This window comes from Filicampus tigris, chromosome 4 (genome assembly GCF_054856515.1).
Source record: "Filicampus tigris isolate MCC_2025a chromosome 4, RoL_Ftig_1.0, whole genome shotgun sequence".
NCBI lineage: Eukaryota > Metazoa > Chordata > Actinopteri > Syngnathiformes > Syngnathidae > Filicampus > Filicampus tigris.
Window position 1 is genome coordinate 28,082,055 of NC_141220.1, and position 20,696 is coordinate 28,102,750.

The following is a 20,696-nucleotide window of genomic DNA, read 5'->3' on the forward strand; positions in this document are numbered from 1 at the left end:
CATCTGTCACGTTAGCATGACGCTACGGGACGTCTTTAACTTTTAAATACATAACAATGTGACGTAACAGATTACCCTTGTACACTACGATTTATAGTTGTTGAAATTACTTTTATTTTAATCCCATTCGTGGAACTCTTAATGCTCAGTTTAAAATATTTTAACAATGTATTGTTATTTAGGTATGTTATGAGTACAGGACATCAGGCATGTGCACACACATTGGGCGCAGGTGCTCAAGCCAAAAGAAAGGCACCGATCGCCAAAATTATTCATACTACAGTAGTAACCTATATGTTTAACTTGCGTAGTTTTTCGTTCAAACACAATCAACACACTCAATAAAACCAACTATTAACAAAGGGGATGAAGGGAAGTTGTAGTGAGGATTTAAAAAAAAAAAAAAAAAGTCGACACACCCTTGTTTAATTGGCAGGGGTTGCTTTATTGTTTCTTGCCGTATAAAAAGATTAGACCAAAATAAATCACTGAAACATTTTTTAGTTAATCTCCAGCCTGTAAAACCCAATTTAAAAAAAAAGTGGGGAAGTAAAAACAAGTTGGATAACATGATTGCACAATTGCACACACCGACTTATAAATGGGGATGTTGCTGTGTTCAGAATTAAGAAATCAAATCACATTCAATGGATTGGAATGGATGACGGAGAGGGTAAATATTTGATTTTACTTTGCATTTTAAAGAAAAAAAACAGCAGAAAGGGCACTTTTTTCATCCAGGGAAAACGGCAGGTGTTAGAGCACCACTTGGGGCTTATGTGTACACGTGACTGCAGTACAGTGCATGTAGGACAAAACCTTTTATGCAGAACCACATACAGAAAAATAGACGGATGCAAAAAGGGACATGGACATTGTTCACTGTTAATTTGGATATTTGAAGTCATCTAAAAAAAGAAGCAATAAATTATACAATAAAGTCAGCGTATCACTCTTCGGATCACACAAATAGCCTAGTGAGCATTTTCACCGCATTTTAAAGGTAACAAATTATGCTGCATTGACTTTTTCATGGTTTGCAAACAAATAGCTGTGTCTGTGGAGTGCTTACCGCTCATCAAGTGTGAACTCGAACAACCAAGTGAATCTTTTATCTGCCTATTTATGAAAAGCCGCACAGGGAGAAGTTGGAGCAGCCCCGGCACTGATTTGCATTTTTTTTCTTCAGCAGCAGGGGGGGATGACGAGCTTAGGAAAGAAGAGACATAAAAAAAAGGGTGAAAGGAAGAGCTGTCCAATGTTTTTCTCGGCTTGCTGATTCTCACCAGGCCTTTCCCTGAAAACATGGCAACAGGATGTAGGTCAGCGATGCTTTAGAAGCAGCAACAAAAACAACACACACAGACACTGTATGTCTGTATATGTGCAGAAACATCTCGGACAGTTACAATAAATCATGACCCAGAGCGGCTTTTTCATATTGTGTCGATAACAGTGAGCAGCGCAACAATAATCATTACTTCTTTGTGGCTCTTTTAAAACCTTTTAAGCAACGGATATTTGAATACAAACAGTGCAGCACCACATGAAGGCAGTCTGTCTACATGCGTCGTCAACATCAGTGTTATAATAGTTTGGGATTTTTTAACATAGTTAGTTTTATTTTGGTTTGACTTTTTTATATCAGTTAGTTTTAATTACTTTTTACTGAAAGTTTGTAAGTTTTTTTATCAGTTTTTGTTTCGAAAATGCTTTGTTTTAGTTGTGTTTTTATTAGTTTTAGAAGTCGTTTTTAACAAAAAAAAATACATGCAGTATTTGTCGAGTGCATAATAAAATAACGTCATTAAGTATTGTGAAATAAAGTAAAGTAAACTGCAATTCTCAAACAACTGACCTTCCTTCTTCTGTAGCTACGGATGTACAACGATACCAAAATAGATTTAAAACGACCCTCAAAGCTCATGTATGACATTAATTGACAAAGACGAAAAACAAGGACATTTTGGCTATACTGTAATTAGTTTTAGTCAGGTTTATTAATGTAAGATGTAGTTGCAGTTATTTTTCGTTTTGCTTTTTTTTTTTCCAAGTTCAGTTTGAGTTATTTCATTAGTTTTCATGAACTATACCAGGAGCGGCCAAGTCCGGTCCTCAAGAGCCACAATCCAGCCTGTTTTAGGTTCATCCCTACGGCAACACACCTGATTCAAATCATCAGACTCATTATCAGGCTTTTGGCCACCGATGAACTATACAAACTGTGGTCTACAATATAACAGTGCTCCCAGTCACATATTTTGGTAGTTGGTAGTCGGAAACGCTAACGGAAGCCCGTTTAAAATGATAGTTGGACCGGCCTGGAGGAGATTACTATTTGGTCCGGCCAGACAAAATGGCAGATAAACGGATGGCGGAAGGCGATAAACGGAGCGCAAATTTTGGGGTAAAATTCCCAGCTTTGGCTATATGTATATAGTTATTGTTGTTGTTTTTTTTTAATTTGATGTTGATTGCTGTATTCGGACCTATTTTTCCCCACAATGGTTAAAAGGATATTTGATTTGCTTTGTAGACATTTGTTGGAGTATAAAATCTGGCCTAGATGGATACATTTGGTTGATATTGAGCTTTTATGCACATCTTAATGGACACAAATTAGACAGTCACGTGTATATGAATTATGCAGTCATTAAAATGCGATTAGGAGGTGAGTGTGTCACCTTTTTGTTCTGCATTCAGCAAGAAGAATCACTAATCAGCTCCTTTCAAAGCAAACATTGTACTCAGGGATATTATTCTTTACATGACGCGTCAAACTCGGTAATGACATGAAAATGAAAAAAAGGCAAGTGACGTCTGTTATGATTATGGAGCAAAAATAAATCCCTGGCTGGAGCAGAATGTCCTGCAGTCCCTACAATCATTACATCTGCAAACAAAACAAGGCATGGAACACACTTCCGCCCTCTTTTTGCTCACTTTGCGCTGTAATGGGGAGCTCACAAAGTCGTTTCCAAGCGGTTCAGGGGTACTTTGATGCCTTACCACAAGAAGTCACATTTGAAATATATTTGTAATGATTTAACGCAAATCATTTATAGATGGGTCTTTGCAGTATTAGTTGTCTTTTGTATATTGAAAAAAAAAAAAAAAGTCTCAAAATTGGTTGACAATTTGCATTCTTAATTGTAACTAGGTGACATATGTTCTTTGTTTTTCTCAAGCGTCAGAAACTTCAGTAGTCGCTCACTCATGTTGCCCATTTGCAGCACGGAAATAAGAGGCAGTAAAAGAAAGTCAAGTATTTACGGCAGAGTCACTTTCAATGCTTTGCAGCCCTTCAGTCTGTTAGTAGAGGATAATGTTTGTACAGATTGTTCCAACTTCCAGTGATGACGCACCTTCAGTCGACTGCAACGGTTTGTCATGCCGACGTCATCTCGGGGGCACTCTTGTGCTACCTCACAACGTTTTCATCTCTTGCCTGTGAGAGGTCAGTGGCATATGCTTGGTGCACAGGGTGAGTAGCAATGCGAACGATGCGAAGCAAACGCGGATCCGGATTTGGATAATCACGAACTTTAACACAGTGGAAAGCGATGTAACGTATTCCAACATCACGCATCGCAATATAAGAAAATACAATGAAAGGGAGGAATGTCGCGTCATACAACGCGCCGCAACACAACGCAAAAATAATGTCATGCATTTCGCGACATAACATAGCACAACATCATGTAATGCACTGCAACATAACGTTATGAAGCACAACAAAATGTAACACAAGGCAAAGTGACGCAATGTAGCGTAATGTGGCGTAACAAAACACAAAATAATGTGATGCGTTGTGCCCCATCGACGCATGTAACACTGTGCAACGTAGTGTAACGTAACACAATCGGACAACATGGCGCAACGTAACACAGCGTGGCGTAACACCGCCAAATGTAACACGTGACTGGGGTTGGGCCATATGACTGAAAAAGTATATGACGTAATGTAGCCTGACGCAATGCGACAGAACTCAACGTAACGTAATACAATGTAACGCAGAGTGTAACAGGTTAATGTGTAACAACAGTAAAATACACACACAAACTTCTTTTTAAGTATGCTGGTTACGATTTATATTAAAGATTAAGTTAATGATAAAACTATCAAATGGATTTAGGTGTCTTTTATTCATTTCTGGAATTACGCATCCCCTGGAATATTCATTCTGTATATGGAGCAACAGTATAGTCATATTCTAGTTGCAGTATGGGTAAAAATCCCTTTTATCACTTCATTTGGCATACGGTCAATATTTGCTTTCATAAGACACCAAGTTCAGTGTAAGCGAAAACCCAACTGTTAAGCCCGTCAGTTTGTATTGACAGAAAAACAAAGAATGGATAAACAACCGCGACCACAAAAACTCAAAATGGAACCGATGAAACATACAAAAGTTTGGCAAAATGTCACCTAAAATCTACTAAGTGCTGTGTCGTCTGTAAGCGGCTGCTTGTTGTGCCAGCAGAGAACTCTCAATGACACTTACCGAAGTGACGGGCGGCGCGTCAGCAGCCTTGGCTGAGGCACCGCCGGTCAACAGGTCAACGTTTGCACACGCATCGTGCAGCAGTTGACGCTAACAACAACCTTGCACGTGTACTGTACACACATTAACTTTCACTTTCCTCTTTGAGCTTATTCTCATCTGTCTACCTATCTCGCTAGCTGTGTTAGCTGCTATGCTAACTGGCCAAAAACAAATACAGTGTGTGATTAGAAAAAGAAACATGTTGGTATAAATGTCTTTTTTTTTTTATAAATAATATTTGTAACAGGGTTGCATGACCCTCCATTACAGCTGAAATTATTGGGGGGAAAAATAAAAAAATAGAAGAGTGGACTTAAGGTCTGTCCATGGTCAGACCAACCATCTTATTGACGTTTCTGCTAAGTCATGGAGCTCATTTTTTTCCCCCCTTCTACCTCTAGATGGCTAAAAGGTTTACGAACAAGGTTGCATTTATGTTGACAGACGACGTCAGAGCTTTGTTACTACTATTTAAATGACGTCTGTGATAAAAATTCCTCCAATTTTGAAAGGACCCAAATGTATCCATTACACATCATCGTAGTAGTTTTAAGAATTAAAGCGGGATAAACATTTGTCTTTTTTTGGTGTCGTGGTTCAATGTTCCGTTTTTCAGCGACCATTTAGAGCACTGCACGGTGAACAGGATAAGTAGTACGCACGTTTGATCATTTTTGCTCACTATCTATGCCAGCGATGACTAGTGACAGGCAGAATAATTAAATACTCAATGTTGTAATGTAAAAAATGTGATTTGCTCAATAAAGGTCGATTGAGGTATTTCGCTCGCACACTTGTACTTCCAGGATTCAAGGAACAAGTCAGATAACTCGAAATACTTGAAAATATTTATTAAAATACTTATGACAAACATGGTATTTAATATAAAGTATATTCAATGTAAAGCACAGTGGAACGTTTTACAGTTTTCTTTGAAAGTCGAGGCGACTTCACAGGTCAGAAGCGCAGTAAAAGTCCACATTTGGTTATGAGCAAAAGAAGAGAATAAATAAACTTGTTCTTTTTAGAAAGGAATCTTTTCTTCATTCATTTCTGTTCACTGCCAAGAGCGGGAACTCCTCTGAAAGCTTCAGTGACGAACCAGGCCACTGTGTCGCTTCGTCGTGCTATTTACAACATTAGTGGTGTGGCTAGTAGCTGTTGATTTTTGTTTTTCTAGAAGTAGAAAAATCAATACCAAAAAAAAAAAAAAAAAATCACTGGTGTGTCTTTAAAAAAAAGAGCCCAATGGACCATCTTTCAAGTCTACAGTAGAAAAGGAATACATTTGAAAACACATAGCAGAGTTTATACTTTGTCTTTGTTGAAAGTATGCTATTTAGGTTTCTTTGTATGTGCCTAACATTGCACTTGATTATATAAAAAAGAACTCTTAATATTGATTAAATTAAAATACATTGCACATAAAAAAAAATAAATAAAAAGCGTTTGAAAACAAACCATTCTAACTGGTTAAATCCAAATTTGTTAGACACAACTGAACTTAAACAATGCTGGATTAAAAGTACCTGTGACGTTATGCACTTTCAATAAGTGATTCTTTAGTGAACCACAAGAGGGCGCCCACACGGCACATTTTGAGAGCCACTGACGCAAGGCAAACTCACATCTTCCTACGCCGCTGTACAAAGAAACTTAAAGAGCGTACATTTGCAGACAGGTTGAAAAGAGCGCCACCTGCCACTACGCAGCGCGAGCCGCCCGATGCATCGGCACGGTCGATGCCGCACGTTGATATGTTAGTGGGTATTAAAAAGGAGACTTTGCCGCAGTTTGGGTCACTTGAACCGCGCTCCATCAAGAAGGGCCGCGAGGGCTTGTCGACCTTCACTGGGTGGAGTCGGAGTCACTGGAGTCCATGCTGGCCTGCGTGGGCGACGGGGCGCACTGACGGCGGGCGCCCGGCGAGCAGTGCAGGGTCTGGGTGCTCCTCCTCAGGTTCTCCAGGGACTGCAGGAAGGAGCGGCGCGCCCTCTCCTCCTCCAGAGGCGACGAGCCCTCCTCCTCCACCACCTCGGCGATCTCGGCGAACGTGACCGGCTGGGTTTTGAAGCGGGCCTCGCGCGGTCGCCGGGAGCGGCTCTTGCCCCTGGACGGGCCCTTGGGGACGGGCAGCTGTTGCGGGAACTCCTCCATGGCCGAGGCCATCAGGTGGGCCGGGAGGACGTGGAAGCCGGTCGCCTCCGTCGGCATCGGACGCACGGCAGCCATAGGCCGAGACAGGAGGGAACTTTGGGATTTTCTTTGGGGTTCTTTTTTCCTCGGAACTAGAAAAAGCAAGCGGGGCGACCCGCTTTGAAAGTCTAGCACGCAGAAGGTCAGCAACACAAGTCAGCCTGGAGTGGCTCGAATGCGCCGGCTTGTTTTCCTTCTCTGCTGAAGTCTTGCGGCCCTCAACGCCAGCTCTCTCTTTTATAACACGTCGGCCCGCCCCCTTCCTCTCTCGCTCTCCATATTTGCCGCTGGTCCGGTCCAACCTACTCCCCCACCTCTCCCTTCCTGACTGGTCATGGGTCCGCGCCTCTGTAGGATTCAGTCACTCACCTCAAAATAACAGTGGAGGGATGTAATCAAGTACAAATTGTACTCGAGCCGATCTTTCAGGCCGTACAGTATCTGAATTGATTTTTTCTCCTGACTTTTTAACCATCCAGGTTCCAAATCTGCTAAAACTTTCCATCAGCTCTTTGAGGAGTTGTTTTGTTTTTCGGATATGATCGCAGTTAGGAGAGCGCCATCCATTTCTCTCGCTAATGTTAATATAACACCGTTTTGAAATGCAACTAGCTACGAGAATCATCTAGTAAGTTAGTCTTCCATTGGTGAAAAAAAATAAAAAATAAAGACTGAGACTTACCTAAGACTTACCAAGGCAGAGAACTAGCTAACTAGCATGGCTAGCATCAGTTCATTTCTGCTCTGATGTTATTTCACAAAGCAGAGAAGAAGCTACTCCATTTCTGTAAAATGAGTACTTTGACTGTTGTGCTCTGTTTTGATTTTTGGGAGTTTTCTCTTATGTTTACTCACGGCAAGGCAACTTTATGTATACAACACGTTTCATACGCAAGGCAACTCAATGTGCGTCACACAAGCGAAGACGTAACACCTCAACGCCTTTACAAACAACAGCTACCGACATTCACAAGCAAAGCAGAGAAAACAAAAGTCGCTTGCCAAAATGACGACGAGAACATATAGGACACGCATGAACAAAAAACAAAAAGGTTTCTAAAATTACTCAAACACCGTATTGTGAGATTGATTTCAAAATGTTTAGAAGACCTTAACAAAGGTACGAAGGGAAAAAAAACAAAGTTTTTAACATGGATTTAAAAGCATTTATATTTCTGATGTCCCTCCTGTTGGCAGCTTATTCCATTTGCGTGCAGCATAACAGCTAATTAGCATTTCTTTAGCATCTCTTTAATGTAGTCAGGACCCAAACCATTCAGTCATTTATAGACCAGAAGCAGAATTTGAAAATCTATTCTACAGCTTTTGGACTGGACTAATAATGCTCTTTTGCCCGTTAAAATCAGGGGATGTGGTGTGTATGATCTGGTGCTGCGTATGTGAAGCCCTTTGAGACGTTCCTGTGATTAAAGGCTAAACAAATAAATTTGGCTTGACTTTGACGTTTGAGGGAGTCCGGTCAAAAAAACCATTGCAATAAATAATCAAGTCTACTGGCGATCTGATTGGAGCGTGTACCTATCCAGTGCCTTTAAGACACTTAAACATGTCAAAAGAATACATTTTCGAGATGAAATGGCAACACTGTGAGACCGTGAAACCGCAACATATTTGCTCGCCGTTATCGTACTGTCACGCCAACGCAGAATTTCATTTGCCCCCCTCCCTCGCTCCCATGATGAAAATTGCCGAGTGGACAAAGGGTGAGGGTCACTCGCACCGACGTGAGAGTCAACGGGTGACCTCGCGCACCGTCGCGGTCTTTGGGAATGGCGTGACGGCTTTATAATCGCTACTTCTTTAGTTGCAAGTCACACTGATGCGCACTTTAATACGGCTTCTCCATCTATTTTAAGTCCATCCAAGGTTGCAGCAGCTGCCAAGTCATGTGACATCACATGACATGTTTGAGCATGCTTATCATTCACAATCTTGTATGGCAAGAGCTCTGTTCCCCAAAAATGTTGTTCCAATCAATTTTGGCGACGCAGACAGAGTAAGGTTATTATTATTATTATAATTTTTCTTCACAATTTTCTTTTTTAAACACCGACCCGCACATTTTGAGAAACATGAATTAATTGGCGTAGTCCGAGCACATTCGACAAAACAATCTGGACACAGAGTCTCGACACAACGAACGTCAGTGGGAAGATGAAGCTGTCAAGTTCAGATGTGATCATGCTTTGGAAAATGCCACCCAAAACATCACAAAAGCTTTTTCTAAACTTGTTTTTATGAAGGAAATTCTAACTCTACAGTATTGTACATGATGAAAACCACACACAGTATTTATATAATTGAACGGAATTATAATTCAATGGACATTTTGCTGCTCATTATGGTGTGCGCGTAGATTTGATGATTAAAACCATCTCTAATAAGCCGCAATAATATTAGTCCTTTGTCGCAGAGGATAAAGAATATATGCATGCATCTGCACTTAGCCAACGTTTGTGTTCAAATATAACTTGTTTAAAAGTGTATAATTACTGCAACATCAATGCTAGTTTTGTTAGCTCGTCCAATGGTATTTACAGGAGTACTTGAGTGTTAGCATGAAGCTAAAGGACAACGTTAATGTCCGTAATTCTCCTTATTTTATGTTTAGTTTGACAGTAAACGTCAACTGAGTGAGGCAATAAACAGCCCGGCGCATCTTTTTCCAAGATTTGGTCACCATTTGCCAAAAGTCTGCTCGTTGCCAAGTTAACCTCGGCTGAGAACTTTTTGCACTTAATGCAAGCCGAAAAGAAATAAATAATAAAGTGAGCCGAGTGACCGCTGTCATGCCGACAAACCGGTAAGTTGTGTCGCTCGTAAGTGGAGGCGCCACTAAAATCCTCCGTGTTTATTTTAGACGTTCCATCCATGTAAGCTTTTCATCAAGTGACCACATGCAGACCTTCGCTCGGTGCTGAGTTGTAGTCCGCTAGTAGTGATGGTTATGAAACGAGGGCGTCCAAAAGGTTTGCGAGTGCAAGTGATAGATGTTCTCCACTTGATGCTATGTGCACGCATGTGTGCGCATACATGCCGCCGTGTTGAATTACAGCGCGAGGACGCATTCGCACAAGACGAAACATCGGCGCGGACGGCACACCGCGGCAAGCTAAATACCGGTAAGCGAATGCACAAAAACCGGAAGGCGGGTGCGCGGTGCGTTCCCCACAAACATTTTTGTTGTAATCCGGCTCGCTTCAGCCTTGACAAAGGCTTCCATGCAGGTTTGCCGGGGCGCACGGTGAGGAACGCAGCGCGGGCCACATTCCCCACAGCGGAGCACAATGTACCCACCGGGCGGGGGGGGGGGGGAACGCCTCGGTCGCCACGGCAACCAAAATGTCAAGAGGAGGGCGGGGAGAGGCGAGGGGAGTTAGGGGACCCGAGTCAGGAAGTCACAAATCTTCAGAACCTCATTGCACGCTTATTCATAATGCCGTGTTTCGTCAAAGCACGGCGGGTTAGCGGTTAGCATGTCTGCCTCACATGCGCAGAGTTCCAATCTCGCCCTGGTGGACCTTTTGGGTTCGTAACCAATAGGCACCAGCGCGCTTCCAGGTGAAACAATGCCTAAGGTTGACTTGAATTGAAACTGATGACTGAAACGTGTTTGCCGCCAATTCGCTTTTATTTCTCCTTCCTGGCGAGCAGAGAGGGAAGGGGTGAGCAGTTACGCACGGAGGTGGAGGAGGGAGGAGTGAACAAGACGACAGAGGCACTGCAAACGCGGATGCCTTTTTTGCTCTGATTAACTTGCAATGTCCTCAAAAAAAAAGAATGGTGCCAGCGAGTACTAGTTAGACCCAAGGACAACATGAGTAGCTCCACTGGGCTGTTCTAAAAAATAGCTCACCAGTGATGGGACACTGTGACTTACTAAGAATTACAACAGAAGAATGAATGTTAACATTTATTTGAACTTAACATGGTACATGTTTCATTTGCACCCATTATTCCATATTTTGTTTAAAAAATAAAATAGATTGTGTTCCGTGCAAACCCAATGTTTTATTCACCCAAGTATTTTTTTAAAAAAAGTTCATTTGAGAGCTGTAATTTTAATACCGTGACACAGCAATATTGTTGCGACGGTTATCATACCGTCAGAATCTAATAATGATTAAAACATAATTAAATACTCTCAATAATATAAATAGTCGGTGGGCCGGATTAAAGGACGGAGCGAGCCTGGCGTAGCCTGGGGGCCGTACTTGTGACTTTTTTCCGCCGCTGCTTTTTTACGGTGTTCCCGCACAAAGTGTTAAGAGATTTGCTGAATGATGTGGCGTCACTTCTGCTTGGAAATACTTTGAAGGCAGTTCTGGTGTAAACAAAGAGATGAGTCTTCTTCTGGGGTTAACCTGCTTCCCCATAACCCCATAAACCCCCCCCCCCCCTCGCGTCAGCAAGACACCACAGGGAGACACGGGTTATTTATAAACTTGTAGAGCGGGAAGTATGCAAAACAACTTTCACTATTGCGTGCCAATCAATGGGCAAAGTCCAGCGAGGCGGTTGTTTGAACAAAAGCGGCTTCGAAAAAGCTCCCTTTTGATTGAGTGACAACATCGGAGAGATTTTGGCCTGAGTGTCAATCAGCATGTTTACAATCCCACTTTTCCTCAACGTGGCCTGATGACGTGTCACGTTAGCGAGCGGCAGGTGCCGCCCGCCTCTTGGCCCGGCCGGGGCCGATGTCGGAAACGCTGTGGCTGAGGTCATGTTTTCTCTTATTCCAAAATTAGCAAAGCGGGAGCACCCCAAATAGACGCCAGGGTTACACGTGAAATGCACTACGATGCTACTTTCAAACCCAAATTGATCTTTAAAAATAGCAAGAGTGGTCGCATGATGCACTGAACATAAGTCATCCCCCGCATGAAATTCCAAAGCCATGCACAAAAAAAACAAACAATCCAAGTAGGCTTGACCGAATGGAAATGATTTGTTCCAACTAGAAGACATGCAGCAATGCAAGACCGACACGGGGGGGGAGGAGAGGGGGGAGGAGGGGGGGGGGGTATTTTGGATGAAGGTGGGGGCCGGTGGCTTGAATCCCACGGGTGTAGTGCCGGTCGCAATGGGTCAGCTCTTTCTCAGAGAAAGTTCCCAGCAAAACACAGCATGACTTGACACACCACTTAAAACTCACCGAAGTAAACAAAGAACAAAAACAAAAATGCTCATATGACGGCTGTCTGTTTATCTCACACGCATGTAAGCACATTTGCACGCATTGAAACTGAGAGTTTAACAACCATTACAAAGTGTCTTGTAAAGTCTACATGTATTTCTAGAAAGAAGAAAAGAAGAGGCCCGGGGGGGGGGGGGGGGGGGGGGGGTCACCTTGTGACCTGCCATGCACGTTTAACCCTGACGCATTTTGACATTTGACGGCAGCGATAAAACTCCACTCAATGTCCTTTTTCACCCTGACATTTGCCGACTTTTACCAAACATGGTGCAGAGGCATTGAGCTGTTATGCTGTTATGCCGTGCGCCAGCTGGAAGTCAAGTCAGCCCTGGATCGAAATGCTTTTAAATCCAGTTTAAAAAACGAACCTTTTCCCGCACATTTCACAGTGCCGTCTCTTAGTCATTTTAGGAAGCAACTTTCATTTCTTGACTTTACTTTGAAATTCTTGACACGTTTTTAAAGTCTTCTGCTAACGTATTTATCCTCGTGGGAGGTTATAAAAACCAAACGATGGGAAACATGATCCAGCAACATCCCTGCTGGAGTATGTTGTTGGTAGTCCCACAGCATTAATGGGGGATGCCATCCTGTCACATGTCCGCTTGCACAACAGATGGCAAAACGCTCAAAGGAAGCGGACGGCAACGTTCCCGCATTAGAGGCTAATTGGGGTCCCGACGGCGGGCAGAGAGGAGCTCCCGTAAATTGCGGCTCGTCCGCTTCTGCACGTCAGCTGTCGGCTTCTGGAACCACGTCTTTGGCTGCCGGGAAGCTTGCTTGATCCTTTTTTTTTTTCCAAAACACACCGCCGATTGTTGACATATCAACCTGGATTGTTGCTGTTGCCCGAAGGATTTGTTCACCGTTTTGCTCAGAATCATCCGTTTCTGAGAACGGGAGCTGGATCTTATCCCGGCTGATTTTACGACCGCTCACTAATCAATCGCGGGGTATATCGATTAATTGGATCAAATGGCATTTTTTTTTTGTGATATTAAAAAAAAACGGGACCAAGAAGAATCATCTCTGGGAAAAAAAAAAAAAAAAAGAAAAAAAAAGCTTTTTGGGAGCGTGGAGGTAAAAATAAACTGAAATGATGTGTGTTCAAAATGACCCGAGTCAGCACAGATGGTCAGCCAGCATTTTAGGTGCCCCCTTCGCTTGCCACAAATAAAGTTCAGATGTTCTAAGAGGCTTTTTCTCACTTTCTAGGAAAAGCCTGAAGATTTTGTGCTTGCCCTGACCGCAATTTGGAACTGGTCATAATTCCTTCCACCATGACTCAAGGACTCATGAAGGCAAACTTGCCGAAAGCACCATGCCGCCACCAGCGCGCGTCAATCTCGTCATGCTCTTCTTTCAGTGATGAGCAGTGTGGCCAGGAATTAGGGCCACAAAGTTCAACCTCGGTTCCATCGGACCGTAACACAGTTTCCAACGTGTGCTTGGGAGATCCATCCATCCATTATCTGTACCGCTTCTCCTCACAAGGGTCGCGGGGCGTGCTGGAGCCTATCCCAGCTGTCTTTGGGCAGTAGGCGGGGGACACCCTGAATTGGTTGCCAGCCAATCGCAGGGCACACAGAGACAAACATCCGCACTCACAATCACACCTAGGGGCAATTTAGAGTATCCAATCAACTTACCACGCATGTTTTTGGAATGTGGGAGGAAACCGGAGTACCCGGAGAAAACCCACGCAGGCACGGGGAGAACATGCAAACTCCACACAGGGAGGCCGGAGCCGGGATCGAACCCACGACCTCTGAACTGTGAGGCGGACGTGCTAACCAGTCGACCACCGTGCCGCCTGCTTGGGAGATGACATCGTAAAATGTGGCATTTGAACAGGGGTGTGTAGACTTTTTCACATCACTTTTATTAGGGATGCAACGATTCACTCAAGCGATTTTTGATTTTCCGTTCCCGGTTTCGAGTTGATTTTTTAAAATATCTTTTTCTTTTTTTTTTTTTTTAACAAAATGAATGACCCATTTCAAAACCAAAATATGTTTTTATTTTAACATCTGCATTTTGTCCTTTTTTGTTTTTTGTTTTTGTTTTGTCACAAACAGCAACTTTTTGCCACTGTGCAAAAACAATTGAAAATGAACAAATCATTTTGATTGTTCAACTCCATTTTTGTGTTATCGGTGTTTTGTTTGTGCCAGAACTAAACATGAAGATAAATGTACAATAGATTTGAATGTTATCATTACAAATCCTTTTGTGATCAAAATTTCAATATTGATTCTTTTATTTATTTTTTTCTTACATCGATGCATATTTTAAGCAGTTTAAATCGATTTTCGATGAATCGTTACATCCCTAGTCTTTGTACATACAGAGTCAGACAACCATTCGCACTCAAATTCATACTTGTGGGGCCAGTAGGATGTAAAGTAGCCCCAAAAAAACATTTCATTTGAAATCTGATTGGATCAAGAAACATTCCCTTCACTAACATATTTGAAGTTACACGGACCGGCACTGCTGATTCTGAAGGCCTCGGGTAGATTAAATTGACATGGCAACACAGAGGCTGAAATCCGATTGGGCAAAAATATCCACCGAAAAACATCCCCATGTAGCAAGCAAGCAAGAGAAACGCTACGAAAAGAAGAAAAAGACGGTTGGGCTGGAAGAATGCCATTTCAAATAAACTTACGGTCGTATTTTAAAACACATCAAATGCATCGGAAGGGTAGCATAAGACTTTCATGAAGCAACATAAATATGACCCGTGTCAGACAACCGTATTAGAGCTTGACTTAGCTTGACTTGCAACAAACGGTGACGTAACATCACGCGTGGCGCCGATGGCCAAACAGATGCACGTCTATTGTGCAAACAGGACGCGCAGATTGCAGCATCCGCCATTTGAACTGTTGTGTTGGATATGCTGAGTTTCGTTGGGCCTTTAGTCCTTCAATAGAAGCCGACCGCGCTACGTATTCACCCGGAGCAAATATTTGCGTAGCACACCTCCGTCGGCTGTTGGAAGCCCTTGTCGTGTTTACAAAAAACATCAGCCTGCACACACCTGGCTCGCATCGGAAATCTGAATACAGGTCAAAGTCAAAAGGTAAGCAGAGCTGCATTGAGTTTTTGCTCTGTGGCAATACGCCGCATACACACACACGACCGCTGCCTCCATGACGGAAAACGTTTCGTAGCGGTACCTTGACTTACAAGTCTTTGGTGAGATTTGAGCCGTCGCTGTGCGGTTTGTCTGAGAACTGTTTTGAGGGAGGAAAAAAAAAAAAAAAAAAAAAAAAGCTAGTCTCTTGAAAGGCAGTGTTGAAAAATCAAACCTTTAACATCCTGCCAAGTGCCAAATGTCATCCTGAGACTGCAAAACAAACAAAAGAGTTGCCAAAAAGAATGGAGACCAGCAGTATAAACAAATATGTTGACGGTTGACTGGCTGATGTTGCGCACGCGCGCGCAAACACACACACACACACACGAGAGACAGTCAACACACACGCTTGTCTTCTACTCGAGATTAAATGGCACAAAGCTACGTGGTTGTTTGAAAAACGCAAATTGTAATTCTCTTTGTCTAGTTTGACGGTAAACTTCACGTGGGAACAACATTAAACAGGCTGGAGCCTCTTTCTGTTCACTCTACATGCAACGGATTGATTTGAAAATCCAATCAACTGTGGTTCAACTCATTTTAAAAGAGTGTTTGGTATGATTAGAAAAAAATATAGATATATATTTGGCACCTGTGGATGAAGAGGTGCGTCCCAATACTTTTGCCCGCAGCGCAAAGGAGGCCGAGGAGCGTCGCAAAGCGTCCGAAACACAAAGTGGCGGCTTGTCAGCATGGGCGGCTGACCCAGGTGTCTTTTGTGAGCCCCGATTGATGGAGCGCGTGGCCCCGCCCACTCTTGGCCAGACGTCAGGCCCGAGCTTTTGTGGCGGCGCCGGGGGAGGCGGACCATAAAACACCTGTGACCTTCTGCTTTTCTCTCTTTTGGACGCTGGCAAAGAGCAACGCTCTTCGTTCCCACCCACGCTTGCTTGCTTTAATATTAAACACAATATATTGTGGCAGCGCTGTGTGCAAATCCGACCGTGTGTGTGTGTGAGTGTGTGTGTGTGTGTGTGGGTCCACACTGGGAAGGGAAATAAAATGCTGCCTCGCGATACACATTCCAAATGAATGGGCTGCTTTTATAGAGCCGCTAGAACACAAGCAGGCCTGGAAAAATACAAAGGTGCATTTGAAAAAAATATATATACCATGAGAAAAGCAACAATATACAGCGGTACGATTTATAGCCGTGATTTGACGAGTGAGCATTTTGTGCTTTTTTTTTTTTTTTTTCCTGACTAAAGTCAACTCACTGAAAATTGGAAAATGATTGAGATACTCTGTTTGTCGCGCATATCATTCCAAGCCCACAAACAATGATTAGGCCTACCCACATTGTAGTATGATGCAATATAAGTACAACTAAGACATGTCTGTCATCTAGAGGTGATAAGTGGTATTGCAACTTAAAACTACAGTCGATGCACCCTGGTTTTTGTTGAATATTTTTGTTTTTCTTCCAGAATTTCCTCATCCCCCATTCCATGGATGAACTTACATTTATTGACAGTTTTTTGAAGAGTGTTTTGGTTTTGTAAAATAAATGATGCACCAAAATGTGTTTTTTTCCCATCCATTATCCAAGCCGCTTATCCTCGCAAGGGTCGCAGGCGTGCTGGTGCCTATCTCAGCTGTCATTTTTAATTTTTTAAAAATGAATGAAGAGGCCCCTCGGAATGTGGTCGAGGGCCACACGCAGCCCTCGGGCCGCCAGTTGCTCATCCTGATCTCGAGTCTAACCTAGCATGAGTGTTTTTGGAATGTGCGAGAAAGGGAACCGTGAGGCGGATTTGCTAACCGCTTGTTAGCTTAGCTTATTTCAGCTGCTCGGATTGATTTTATATGTCAATTATTTAATCAAATCTCTCTTTGCTGATCCTGTTTTTTTGTTGTTGTTTAGGGCGACTTCTTGCTTGTGGGTCTCGGAACGTTGCTGCTTAATTTAGTTGCTCATCGGCTCTGAGAACAACAGGCCTGATTCAGTGTCCATTTTAGGAGAAAGCCATCAATCAAAGTCTTGTCTTTCTCCCACCAGGCAGTCTTTTAAAAGTGCGTCTAGTCAACCGGGAACAAGTGGGAACGAGCGGGAAGTCTTCCAAGAAGCATTTCTCCACCTCGGGTGTACTTTGGCCAGCCGGCGCGTATATTAAGAACGCGAAGGAACCCAAACAAAGTCTTCAAGGCAGCCCGCACATTTTTACTGCACTCAATCCAGGCCTCTTAAGATAATACTTTGAAATATTTGCGGCGGTTTATCAGCGTCCATAAAAACACGCCATCACAAGTGAAAAGCCGGCTCCCGATTAACACACGTTGGAAAAATCGAGTCAGCGTTGTGGAGAAGCTTGTACAAAAAGCCGAGCGGGGTCAACGACAGACAGCCGGTGAAGATTTAACTGTTGTTTTCCTCTTGAGTTCCCCTTTTAGTGAAAAGTCACGGCGTTATGTAACCTGCCTGCGCAATCAGAGTTGACAAATCGACTTCATTACCGCAATTTTTGGGGGACCTCTTCCGAACAAAGACAGGAGAAAAACAATCAAGAGAAAAGCCAAGTGAGGTCGCAAAGATCGCAGCCCTCGCTTGTGATTGACACGATCACTGAGGGATTCTTTGAACAACAGTGCCACTCAAAGAACGTTGGTCAGAAGCAAGATTTAATCAGAGGTGGCTTCATGTGTCCCTGGACAAATTTTTGACGCTCATTTAAAAAAGGTTTTGACCTTTTTCGAGCACATTTCGTGTGTTTGCCATATTTTCATTCTTTGCTTTTAAGTTTGACTTTGACCTATAAGAGCTTGCGCAGTACAGATTTGTTATAATATGCATATAATAATATAATATAATATAATTATATATATATATACACTGTATAATAGCATTAATTTGTTATTTATAGATAACTCCACTTGTTGCTAAAATAAATAAAAAATATTACTATAGCCCATATTATTATTATTATTATTATTATTATTGTGTAAACCTGATATGCTAGAGAAAAAATATTGGAATCAGTGCAACAACAAAACAAAAAAATCAAGAAAGGTATACCTCTGATTAAAAACAATTGTAACAATGTGTAGACCAGTGTAATATAAATAATAAAGATTAGCCATTATTTTATCCCGGAAATTCTCAAATTGTGGTGGCGCACGGGCTCCCTCTGGTGGTATGGGAAAGAATCCCTGCCCAAGTAAAGTTCAGTTGAATTGAACTTTGAAGTTCAATATATTTGCAGTTAATCCTTAAGAACTTGCTTGTTTGTTTTAGGTATGACTTTTATCTAACTTTTACGTGCAATATCATTTAATAGAATTTATTTAAAGAAAACCGCCTCACATTCGGTGAGAACATTCCCAAAATGTCACATGCACACAAAAATGCAAAATTGATGATCATTACAAATAAGTGCAGCAAAAACATATTTGATAAATATACGTTAAATACATTATTACAATTAATTATATTAAAAGAAATCTATTTTACTCTCATTAAAATGGATAAATGAATGAATAAAGTCAACATTTAAACATTTTTTTTTAGTATAACAGAGATAGGAAATCTTATAAGGAAATACCAAGTTTTGACTAGGACTATTAATATTAGCAAATGTATAAATTATAATACAAATTATAATAAAGATGATGATGAAAAATAAAAGTAGAAAGTACCGTATTTGTACATTTGTACTGTACTGCATTTTTTTTAAACAATAAGGTTCTTGCATTAAACCAGGCTAGCTTGCACCCACTTATTATTATCATCATCATCATCATAACGGTTATTATTATTATTACATGCAGTGTATACAGCCATCTAGTGTCTACAGAAAGCTCGAATAACTCAGTCTTGCCTCGCCTCAAAATGTAAATGCAGTATCCAACTTGAACCAAGAGGTGGCAGCATAAGCAAATGGACGTGTTTTCAATGCTGCCGTCCATATTGAGTGGGGGGGGGGGGGGGGGGATTTCGTTTTGGAATGAAACGAGTGAAGCCAGTCATTTTAGATCAATTTGTCCTCGCCACTTTAGTCACTGTAAGTGAAGGCAAACCAACGTTCAAAGCATCACCGAAAAATGAAACGGTGAAACAAAACGCAACGGAAAAATAAAAAGGCATTACTTTGCCTTTTTCACTATTTCATGACTCCAGCACCCCTACCCCCTAATTGCCCCCCGCCCCGAACTTTAACCTCTGATGTTGCTCCAGGCCGCAGTAAAACTCTGGCATCACATCACAACTCTGTCTTTGGGCCTTATGTATCCCAGTGTTGATACCATACGGGCACGCCATACAGACAAAGAAGGATTCACACATTGAGCAGCACAATGTCCATTCAATATAAGTTAAAAAAAAAATGTGTGTGGGGGGAGGGACGGTTAATTTCTTACACTCTGTTGAATTATGTCATTCCTGTATGCTTTTATTAAGTACAATATTATAATGTAGAGCTATTATTAAAAAAAAACATGACATTTGCTGGTTGTTTCCGGGCGGACGCATGATGATTTGACACGCAAGTGTTTTGACTTGTGAGCATGGTCGCGGAACAACGTCAGCTCGTATCGCAAGGTGCCCATTCCTTTTCCCCACCCCCATGCCTATTTGTAACGGGAGAACTATTTTGCCAATGTGAAAGTGGGCAATGGGGGTGGGGGGTGGGGGTGGGGGGGGCTTTCCCGGGGGCCTTCATGAGGCCTCCAGCCTCCAGCCTCCACGCTGACTAGGCGGAGGAGTGAAAAGATTCATGACGGGCCCGAAGCCGCGCAGCTTGGAGACGTTTGCACCACTGAGCAGCTGGCAACGGTCCACTTGGCCAACGTAAACAGGCCTAATCCTTTTTCCCAAGCAGCTTTCAACACTCATCCCGGCGCACGTCCAGCCAGCGCTACGCTACACGCTAGGCTACGCTACACGCTAGGCTACGCTAAAGGCTTTCCTGCCTGCCTTTTAGAGTGATCACCAGGAGGCAGTGTGCCCCCTCGAAGCAGGTGGGTGCAGCTGGGATCATTATTCACTGCTCAACTATGTGCTTCCCTTTGATTCCCCCCCCCGAAGCCAAACAGGTCTCAGTTTTCTTGCTTCCTCTGCAGGAATGCACGCTCGGTTTCTCAATGTCACGTTGACCCGGAGCCCCCCCCGTAAGATGTACGATGAGAAAACTGCTCTTCCGTTGGAACTGGACTTCCATTTGCCCTTTCTGGATTACGCCTTGAAAATATTCTGATGCATATCAGCGTTGGCGTTTGATATATTGTCATTGTGGGTTTGCTCAGTTTTACAGAACGCAGCATTTGTCAAGTGTCTGTGCTTGAGTGGTGATTTTTCTTTTCACTTTTACTCCCTGCATTTAAAAAGAGATATCCGGGCTTTCTACTCCTTACTTGGGACTATAAAAATATCTCCCAAGCAGTGAAATGTGTTTGTGTCGTTTGACTTCCGGTGGAGGCAATTATAAACCGTTCCAAATAGCAGAAAAGCTTCAGGAATCCGCTTGAAAGCAGAAAGAAAAAATTGGAAAAGCGTGCAAGAAAAGCTGAACTTTATTTGGGTTTATCAGACACTTGAAACGGTGGTGTGCAATCGGTTAATTCAGTTCCAAGAAGGGATGGGCGAGTACCGATACCAG

At 42.6% G+C, this 20,696-nt stretch overlaps 1 protein-coding gene and 1 long non-coding RNA gene across 2 annotated transcripts in view; both read right to left on the bottom strand.

Annotated features, from left to right (window-relative positions):
- Positions 1-437: 437 nt before the first annotated feature.
- LOC147149259 (uncharacterized) overlaps positions 438-20,696 on the bottom strand; it is an 88,665-nt gene continuing 68,406 nt past the window's right edge. The window contains exon 4 of the long non-coding RNA XR_015086554.1: positions 438-1,297. This is a non-coding gene — a long non-coding RNA (uncharacterized LOC147149259). The remainder of the gene's footprint in view (positions 1,298-20,696) is intronic.
- c4h11orf96 (chromosome 4 C11orf96 homolog) lies at positions 5,383-6,973 on the bottom strand. Its single transcript, XM_086028661.1, has one exon. It carries the CDS (start codon positions 6,776-6,778, stop codon positions 6,395-6,397), a length of 384 nt encoding a protein of 127 aa, XP_085884787.1. The 5' UTR covers positions 6,779-6,973; the 3' UTR covers positions 5,383-6,394.